The following is a 10,147-nucleotide window of genomic DNA, read 5'->3' on the forward strand; positions in this document are numbered from 1 at the left end:
GACCAGTGGCTAGCGCCAGGCGCCAATGGCTGGCGTCTAGCGCCAATCCTGATTCCAGGCGACAAAGCCTGGGGTTGGACGCCAAACCGACTTTTAACGCGTTTTTGAAATTCTGATAAAATTCTCGTACTGGAAGATAAAATAATATAATTTCAATCGAAAATGCTATTTGATCTTGATTAAAACTCTGAAGAATCCTAACTGAATTAAGAATGAAAAGAACCTTCTAGAATGTTCTAGAAGACTAAAACCATTCCTAATTACATTAGGAATGATAAATTATATTAGGCCCTCCCCTAGATCATAGGGTCGTACTTAAAACTCAAACCGGGCTCAGTTTAGTAAATTGGCCATCAATTCCTCAATATTCATCGGAATTGGGCTTATAATATATCGTTAGAAAGGTATTTGCAAGCCCCATCCAACTACACCACTATTGGACCCATATCATGGACCAACCAAACTGGATTGGCTGTTTTCTTAAAATAAAGTTTTCAAAAACAGAGAGAAGAGAAAAAGAAATAAAACTTTCCGCAACACTAGACCTTTCCAAACTTTCGTTTCATTCGATTATGATTCGACGTGAAAGGCACTCATCACTGGGTTTGGTTTTGGGGAGACACAAATGGGTGTCTACAGTCGTAAAGGTGGATATTTTCGACGGAAAATATTTCATCGCAATATAGCGACGGAAAATTTCTATTACGACGCATTTTCCCTCGTAAAATTTACGACGGAATTTATTTCCGTCGTAATTTAAAACTTGCGACGGAATATTCCGTCGTAAAGTGTTTTGCAACGGAATATTCCGTCGCAAGTTTTAAATTACGACGGAAAAAAATTCCGTCGTAAATCTTACTGTCATTTTTTTAAAATTAAAAGAGAAGGAGAGAGGAGAAAGTTGCGGCGGCGGTGGTGATTTCTTTACGCCGGCGACGCATGTAGACGACGCACATCAGCCGCCGAGAAAGAGAACGGGAAACAGAGAGGAGAAAAAGAACGGGAAAGAAAGAGAGAGGAGAAAGAGAACGGGAAAGAGAAAGATAAGGAGGAAGGTTGAGTTGTCGAGCCCTGGTGGTTTCCGGCGAGCTGCCGCGTCTAGGTAAGTGTGTGCAATTGTCAATTAATTTTTTTTTTTTGCAAAAAAACTACTGGAATAACATATAACCACCACAACGCAGCCGCACCTCCGTCCCCTAGTCGTGACTAAACCCACCGGCCCTTGGTTGTTTCCGGCGACGCCCCACGTCCGCCTGACAGTAAGTGTGCTCAATTGAATATTAGTTAGTTAGCTGCTCGAACTCTGTGGCCAAACGATCGCAAAATTACTACTATTTTTCTTGCTTAATGTGCTAATTTTTATGATACTATGCTATATTTTCTCAGGAATTGTATTGTGCTAATGGTTTGTTAAATCAGGATTTTACGAAGTAATTATTTCAATTTTGTGTTAGTAGCTAATTATTCTGGAATCGTTAATTTTGTTGAATTATGTTTGCATTTTTATTTTTTTCTAGAGAGGGAACGATTAAGGTGATTAATTAGATGACAAATTCATAAATGCTCGAATTCTTTTTTTTTTATTTTTTTTTATTTTATTTTTAATTTTTTTTTCTGATTTTCTTGAATTTTGTTGCATTAATTTGAATTATAAACCCTTAATTTTTTTTTTAATTTTGTTGTAGGATTTGTACAATTTTGTTGGTTTAATTGTTAAAAAGAAGTGCAGATCTAAAGGTTAGTTACATTACAAACCCTAATATAATGTATATGTGTATCTTACTTTGGTTGTTAGATATTCAATAACTTTTAGTTTGGTTAATTTAGTGACATTGGTGATCTCTTATAAGTAATCAATTGCTCCCTTCTCTTTACAAAAACAATATAATGTTAGTTTGGTTTAGTTTAGTTTAACATAATGTAGTTTAGTTAAGTTTATGTTAATATAATATGTTTTAGTTTAATTTATTTTAATATAAAGTACCTTATTGTAGTCTAGTTTTTTTTTAGAAATATGTTAGTTTAATTTAATATATATAACGGTAGTTTGGTTTGGTTTAGTTTAATATAATATATTAGTTTACTTTAGTTTGGTTTGATTTGGTTTATATTAATAGTATGGTGTTATGATATGTTTCTCTTGTTTAGTTTAATCTTGATATATTTGTTTAATATTATGTATGTTAGTTAAGTATATATATTTTTAAATAAATCTTATAATTAATTAATTGCTCTCTTGATCTTTAAAATAAACAATGTTAGTTTTGTTTAGTTTAGTTTAACATAATGTATTTTAGTTAATATTATGTTAATGTAATGTGTTGTAGTTTAATTTATTTTAATATAAAGTATCTTAATTTAGTTTATTTTTTTTAGAAATATGTTAGTTTAATTTAATATATAAACGGTAGTTTGGTTTGGTTTAGTTTAATATGATATATTAGTTTACTTTGGTTTGGTTTGATTTGTTTCTCTTGTTTAGTTTAATCTTGATATATTTGTTTAATAATATGTATGTTAGTTAAGTATATATATTTTTTAAAAAAATCATTTGCATAAATCATATGCCTAGATACCCGTTCAAGGCATACACATTAGGAGTATGTCTTGACTAGTCCCTGGTTGGGACTGTCCTTGTACGTTTATTCTCACTTAGGTGGTGAATGTATTCCTTTGTTTTAATTCTAAAGAAGATCCTTGCTTGTCATTTCTCTACAATGTTCTCTAGGTACATATATAGGTGTTTCTAATCGCCTATATTGTGTACTCGGGGAACTGTAGGGAGATGCTTCCGGATTTTCCATAGAATTGAAATTTCTGGCATACATTCACTAGTGAGATTGAACGTACAAGGATGGGTTAGGTTGGAGTGATAAGGACCCTTGGAAATCATTTCTCTTCTCATTTGCATTTCCATAACAGTTTGATCTACAATGAATATATATTGTGCTTTATGACTAATATGATTAATGGCATATGTGTTAGTTGTGTAGAACTTGTAATCATGAAACAAAAAGAACGTAGCTGGATGTACGAAAGAAAGGTTGGGAATTCTATTAATCCTGAGTTCTTGAAGGGGGTAGATGAATTCCTTAAATATGTGGAAGATCATCCCGAGAGTAGCAACCCGAATGAAGTGAGGTGTCCATGTTTTAAATGCAAAAACAAACGTCTCTGGGATCCAGATACGGTCAAACTTCATTTGTATCGCAGCGGTTTTTTACCTAATTACTACGAGTGGATGTGTCATGGGGAAGAGTTTCCAGGAACTCGTAGAAGGGAGTCAAATGAATATCGTGAAATGGTTTTGGATGCCTTTGGTCAGTCTCAAGATCAAGGCCATTCCGAAGAGCCACCTGTTTCATTAGAGGAGGAGCCTAATGCACAAGCCAAGCCATTTTTTGATTTGTTAAGGGCTTCTGAACAACCGTTGTACGAGGGAGTTCATTGTCTGTGTTAGAGATGGCTTCTAGAATCACTAGCCTAAAGTGTGAGTATAATTTGCCGCACAGATGTGTTGATGGATTTGCTTCTTTGGTTAATGAAGCGATTCCTAACAACAACCACATGGCCGAGACATTCTATGAGGTCAAGAAAATTGTTAAGGGGTTAGAGCTGCCCCATGAAAAGATTCATGCATGCCCGAAAGGATGTATGTTGTTTTGGAAAGATGATGCTCAATTATCTACATGTAGGGTGTGTAGCAGCGACCGATACAAGAAGACTTCTAAAGGTAGCTTAGTGCCTTTGAATGTTCTATTTTATTTCCCTATCACACCTAGGTTGCAAAGGCTTTTTGCAACTAAAAACATTTCTGAGGAAATGACATGGCATGCTAAAAATCCTCGAGTTCAAGGCACAATGGCACACCCTAGTGATAGTGAAGCGTGGAAACACCTATATAGTTGCTTTCCTGAGTTTGCCTCTGAACCTCGTAATGTTCGACTTGGCCTATGTACGGATGGATTTGCTCCACATGGTCAGTTTGGGGGACAGTATTCATGTTGGCCTTTCATTTTGACCCCTTATAACTTGCCTCCGTCAATGTGTATGAAAAGACAGTTCATGTTTCTTTCGTTAATCGTTCCTGGTCCTAAAAACCCTAAGGGCAACTTGGATGTTTATATGCAGCCGCTCATACACGAGTTGAAATAGTTGTGGGAAGTTGGGGCAAATACTTACGATATTTCGAGAAAACAAAATTTCAATCTTCGAGCATCCATCCTATGGACCGTTAGTGACTTCCCGGCTTATGGTATGTTATCTGGTTGGACCACAGCCGGTAAGAAGGCTAGTCCATATTGCATGGAGAAAAGCAAAGCATTTTGGCTCGAAAATGGTGGTAAGGTTTCTTGGTTTGACTGCCATCGTCAATTCCTTCTGACAAATCATCCTTTTCGAAATAGTAAAAATGCATTTTGTAAAAACAAAGTCGAAAAAGGTTCACCACCTCACATCATGTCAGGAGAGGAACTTTGGGAATGTGTGAAAAACCTCCCGAAAGCAACAGATGGCCCCGAGGCACTGAAACGTCTCAAAAATGCAAAAAAAGGGTGGTTCAAGCAAAGCACTCTATAGGACCTTCCATATTGGAAACATCTGCTTGTTCGTCACAACTTAGATGTCATGCACGTTGAAAAAAACTTTTTTGATCAGTTGATTCACACTATAATGGACGTGAAAAAGCAATCTTGTGACACCCCATCAGCTCGGAATGACATTGCTAAATACTGTAAACGGCCCCAGCTACATCTTCAAGAGGATGATAGAGGAAAAGAATTCATGCCAAAGGCTCCGTTTGCTCTTGACAAGGCTCAGAGAAAGGTTTTGTGTGAGTGGGTCAAACAGCTGCGGTTTCTTGATGGTTACGCTTCCAATTTGAGCCGATGTGTTGATTTGCAATCAGGTAAGTTACATGGAATGAAAAGTCATGATTGTCATGTGTCATGGAGAGGTTGTTGCCCACTGCTTTGAGAGAATTGCTCCCTACCCATAAATGGAATGCAATTACAGAGATAAGACAATTCTTTCGCGATTTATGTTGCTACACAATTACAGTTAGCGACATGGAGCGATTGGAAAAAAACATAGCTGAGATCCTGTGCAAGCTTGAGAAGGTTTTCCCCCCCCCCCCATCTTTCTTCAACTCCATGGAGCATTTACCAATTCATTTGCCATATGAGGGCAAGTTATGTGGACATGTTCAATATCGGTGGATGTGTCCTTTCGAAAGGTAAATCAAAGGTCCTTTCTCAACTCTTACTTTCATCTCTTTCATTGATTTCCGTTACTTATACTTCTACAGCTACATAAACATAATTACAGGTTCCTCAATCACCTGAAACGAAAAATTGGTAATAAGGCTCGTGTTAAAGGTTCCATATGCAACGCTTATCTCACTGAAGAGATATCAAACTTCTGCTCCAATCACTTTCAGCCCTTAGTTGACACAAAAACATGAGATCTAGGTCGAAATGTGAATGCTGATGTGGAATCCCCGGCTGACAACGATGAAATCCCAGAGCTGTTCACGGTGGATAAGGGTCGTGTGTCAAATTTGGGTAAAACTCGGTATTTAGATGACAAGGAACTCGAACGTGCTCATTTGTTCGTTTTAAGAAATACCGGCATTCTTGGTGAATACGAAAGGTATATATGTTTACGATAAACTTTTGAAAATCCCTTAAATTTAATATAATTGCTGCAATGATTAACCATGTGTCATTAATCTATTAGGCAGTTTGAGGACTACATTCTTAGTACTCGAACTTATTTGCGTCGAGAAGATGTCATGGAGAAATGCGAAAGTGAATTCCCTGATTGGTTTCATCACAAGGTGATAATACTTTTCGAACATTGCATCTCGATTAATTTGTGATAATATAATATAATATAATATAATATATTTCATTTCAATTAGTGTGACGCTTGTATTCGTAACGGTTATAGGTGAGAGAACAAAAAACAAGTTCCGATGTGTTGCGAGCATTGTCTATGAGGCCTTTCAAGCGTGTTCGAACTTGGAACCAGATATTTGTCGGTGGCTTTAATTTCCACACACAGTCCTATGGCAAACACAAATCTACGATGAATTACGAGGTGTGTGTCTCAAGTGAGGACGGTGGAGAGTACTTTGGCATTTTAAACGATATAATTGAACTTGTCTACACCGGTCCCGAAAAAGAGTACAAGACTATTTTGTTTAGTTGTAGTTGGATGGATTGTGGTAAAGGAATGAACATTCATGAACAATACAAGCTTGTCGAAGTAAATCATACTAAGAAGTATCCCAAGTATGATCCATTTGTCTTATCTTACCAAGTGTCTCAAGTGTATTATGCATCTTACCCTAGCCTTAAACGTGATCGGGTTCAATGGTGGGCTGTATTTAGAACTCAAGCAAGGTTGGTGATTGATGCTCCGGTGGATTTAGAGTTTTTGCAGGGTCCTTCCCCACAAGTACATGCAACGCTTTGTCCACCAAATGACATTCTAGACTATGAACTTGATAGTGATGATGATGATGACGATGGCTTTATTATCTCAAGCGATGAAGAAGAAGAAGAAAGCATAGGCTCCAGTGACGAAGAAGAGGACATTGATGTATTTTTAGAAGACACTAGTGATAGTAATAATGATAGTGATAATGATAGTGGTAGTAGTGATAAGAGTAATGAAGAGGAGAATATGTAGTTACTCCTTTTACTATTGTCTTCGAATGTTTAGTTTTTAATGACTACTCGGATTTGTAATATTGCATTACATTTTTGGTCTCATTTTATTATTTTAATGTCTTATGGATCTTATTTATGAATTTACAATGTGCGATTATGGTACTAACAACTTTTTCAGGTGGTCGTCATGGGAGGAGGAAATAAAGGAGAAACGTCCAAGAGGAGAAAGTCTAAGGGGAAATCTCCGGTTGTACGTGTTGACGAGGATGAGTCAATGGAGGAAGCGGAGGCACATGATTTGGGGGCCTCTCAAGAAATCGTCAGAAATGTACAAGGGCAACAGGAGCAACAACAGCATCAGGAACAGGAGCTACAGGACCCGCATCCTAATGACTTGCTAGAGTTGGACCCTTCCACACTTTGGTGCGTATGTATTTGTATAATGAAATATCCTTAAATTCGTATTTACTTTGATAAAGTGAATTTGTATTACTTTAACCATGTTTTGTTCACTTTTTGTTGATTATATACTTACATGAATGTCTATCCTTTATTATAGGTTTGATGATATCCCGGTGAAGAATGTGCTCTCCGACTCGCTAACCGGCTACTATGTTCAGCCTTGGAGGAATTATGGAGAGGTTGATGAATATTCGAGAGAGCACTTTTGGAACTTGTTCAACGTATGATAACTTTAACCTAACATAATACATGTTTTATAAATTATATTGATGGAGTTGAATTTTGTAATAAAAACATTTTCTTGATTTGCAGAAAAAAATCAAGTGGGCACCTGAGTTAAACAACCAATTGAAGGACACTTCCGAAGAAAAGTTTGCAAAAATCGCCTATGTGACACGTTCTACAACATCACACACAGGCTGAATGGTTGCAAACCAAGATGGCTTAATAAGGATGTCCACGAAGGCATGATGCGAATTGTTGCCACCGATCCAAAATATAAGAAGCAGTCGGAACAAAAAAGAAGAACCGAAGAGGCGAATCCATGGAAAATGTCGTTAGGAACTTAAAAGTATGTGATATTGGAATGTTATAAGAAAGAACGAGTCCATTTGCTTGAAAACTTAGAAAATAGGCATGGTTTTAGCCATATAGGCCAAATTTTGATGATTTTCGATGAGTGGGGGTTGAAAATTGACATATGTGCTTAATTCTCTTAATTTCTATCCTTAGGCACTTAAAAGTATGTGATATTGGAATGTTAAAAGAAAGAATGAGTCCATTTGCTTGAAAACTTAGAAAATAGGCATGGTTTTAGCCATATAGGCCAAATTTGGATGATTTTGGAGGAGTGAGGGTTGAAAATTGACATAAGTGCTTATTTCTCTTAATTTCTATCCTTAGACACTTAAAAGCAATTGATATTGGAATTTTAGAAGAAAGAAACCTTACATTTGCTTGAAAACTTAGAAAATAGGCATGGTTTTAGCCATATAGGCCAAATTTGGATGATTTTGGAGGAGTGAGGGTTGAAAATAGACATATTTGCTTATTTCTCTTAATTTCTATCCTAAGGAACTTAAAATCAATTGATATTGGAAAGTTAGAAGAAAGAACGAGTCCATTAGCTTAAAAACATAGAAAATAGGCAAGGTTTTAGCCATATAGGCCAAATTTGGATGATTTTGGAGGAGTGAGGGTTGAAAATTGACATAAGTGCTTATTTCTCTTAATTTCTATCCTTAGACACTTAAAAGCAATTGATATTGGAATTTTAGAAGAAAGAAACCTTACATTTGCTTGAAAATTTAGAAAATAGGCATGGTTTTAGCCATATAGGCCAAATTTGGATGATTTTGGAGGAGTGAGGGTTGAAAATAGACATATTTGCTTATTTATCTTAATTTCCATCCTAACGAACTTAAAAGAAATTGATATTGGAAAGTTAGAAGAAAGAACGAGTCCATTTACTTGAAAACATAGAAAATCGGCATGGTTTTAGCCATATAGGCCAAATTTGGATGATTTAGGAGGAGTGAGGGTTGAAAATTGACATAAGTGCTTATTTCTCTTAATTTCTATCCATAAACACTTAAAATCAATTGATATTGGAATTTTAGAAGAAAGAAACCTTACAATTGCTTGAAAACTTAGAAAATAGGCATGTTTTTAGCCATATAGGCCAAATTTGGATGATTTTGGAGGAGTGAGGGTTGAAAATTGACATATGTGCTTATTTCTATTAATTTCTATCATTAGGAACTTAAAATAAAATAATATTGGAATGTTAGAAGAAAGAAACCTTACATTTTCTTGAAAACTTAGAAAATAGGCATGGTTTTAGCCATCTAGGCCAAATTGGGATGATTTTGGATGAGTTAGGGTCGATATTTCACATATGTTCTTATTTCTCTTAATTTCTATCCTTAGGCACTTAAACGCAATTGATATTAGAATTTTAGAAGAAAGAAACCTTACATTTTCTTGAAAACTTAGAAAATAGGCATGGTTTTAGCCATATAGGCCAAATTTGGATGATTTTGGAGGAGTGAGGGTTGAAAATAGACATATTTGCTTATTTCTCTTAATTTCTATCCTAAGGAACTTAAAATCAATTGATATTGGAAAGTTAGAAGAAAGAACGAGTCCATTAGCTTGAAAACATAGAAAATAGGCAAGGTTTTAGCCATATAGGCCAAATTTGGATGATTTTGGAGGAGTGAGGGTTGAAAATTGACATAAGTGCTTATTTCTCTTAATTTCTATCCTTAGACACTTAAAAGCAATTGATATTGGAATTTTAGAAGAAAGAAACCTTACATTTTCTTGAAAATTTAGAAAATAGGCATGGTTTTAGCCATATAGGCCAAATTTGGATGATTTTGGAGGAGTGAGGGTTGAAAATAGACATATTTGCTTATTTATCTTAATTTCCATCCTAAGGAACTTAAAAGAAATTGATATTGGAAAGTTAGAAGAAAGAACGAGTCCATTTACTTGAAAACATAGAAAATAGGCATGGTTTTAGCCATATAGGCCAAATTTGGATGATTTAGGAGGAGTGAGGGTTGAAAATTGACATAAGTGCTTATTTCTCTTAATTTCTATCCTTAAACACTTAAAATCAATTGATATTGGAATTTTAGAAGAAAGAAACCTTACAATTGCTTGAAAACTTAGAAAATAGGCATGTTTTTAGCCATATAGGCCAAATTTGGATGATTTTGGAGGAGTGAGGGTTGAAAATTGACATATGTGCTTATTTCTATTAATTTCTATCATTAGGAACTTAAAATAAAATAATATTGGAATGTTAGAAGAAAGAAACTTTACATTTTCTTGAAAACATAGAAAATAGGCATGGTTTTAGCCATCTAGGCCAAATTGGGATGATTTTGGATGAGTTAGGGTCGATATTTGACATATGTTCTTATTTCTCTTAATTTCTATCCTAAGGCACTTAAACGCAATTGATATTAGAATTTTAGAAGAAAGAAACCTTACATTTTCTT

General features: G+C 35.4%; 1 protein-coding gene across 1 annotated transcript; it reads left to right on the forward strand.

The window, feature by feature from the left end:
* The first annotated feature begins 6,861 nt into the window (after positions 1 to 6,861).
* Positions 6,862 to 7,438, forward strand: LOC110715656. Its single transcript, XM_021894239.1, has 2 exons — positions 6,862 to 7,097; positions 7,234 to 7,438. The coding sequence occupies exons 1-2, from the start codon at positions 6,862 to 6,864 to the stop codon at positions 7,361 to 7,363; spliced, it is 366 nt and encodes a 121-aa protein (XP_021749931.1). The 3' UTR covers positions 7,364 to 7,438.
* Positions 7,439 to 10,147: the final 2,709 nt, after the last annotated feature.

This window comes from Chenopodium quinoa, unplaced genomic scaffold (assembly GCF_001683475.1).
Source record: "Chenopodium quinoa cultivar QQ74 unplaced genomic scaffold, ASM168347v1, whole genome shotgun sequence".
Taxonomy (NCBI): Eukaryota; Viridiplantae; Streptophyta; class Magnoliopsida; order Caryophyllales; family Amaranthaceae; genus Chenopodium; species Chenopodium quinoa.

Bases quoted from the DNA above. Each gene is read 5' to 3' on its own strand.
- LOC110715656 (XM_021894239.1), top strand. From the start codon at position 6,862: ATGGGAGGAGGAAATAAAGGAGAAACGTCCAAGAGGAGAAAGTCTAAG. The intron at 7,098-7,233 runs GTGCGTATGTAT...CCTTTATTATAG, and splicing joins TTGGACCCTTCCACACTTTG to GTTTGATGATATCCCGGTGA.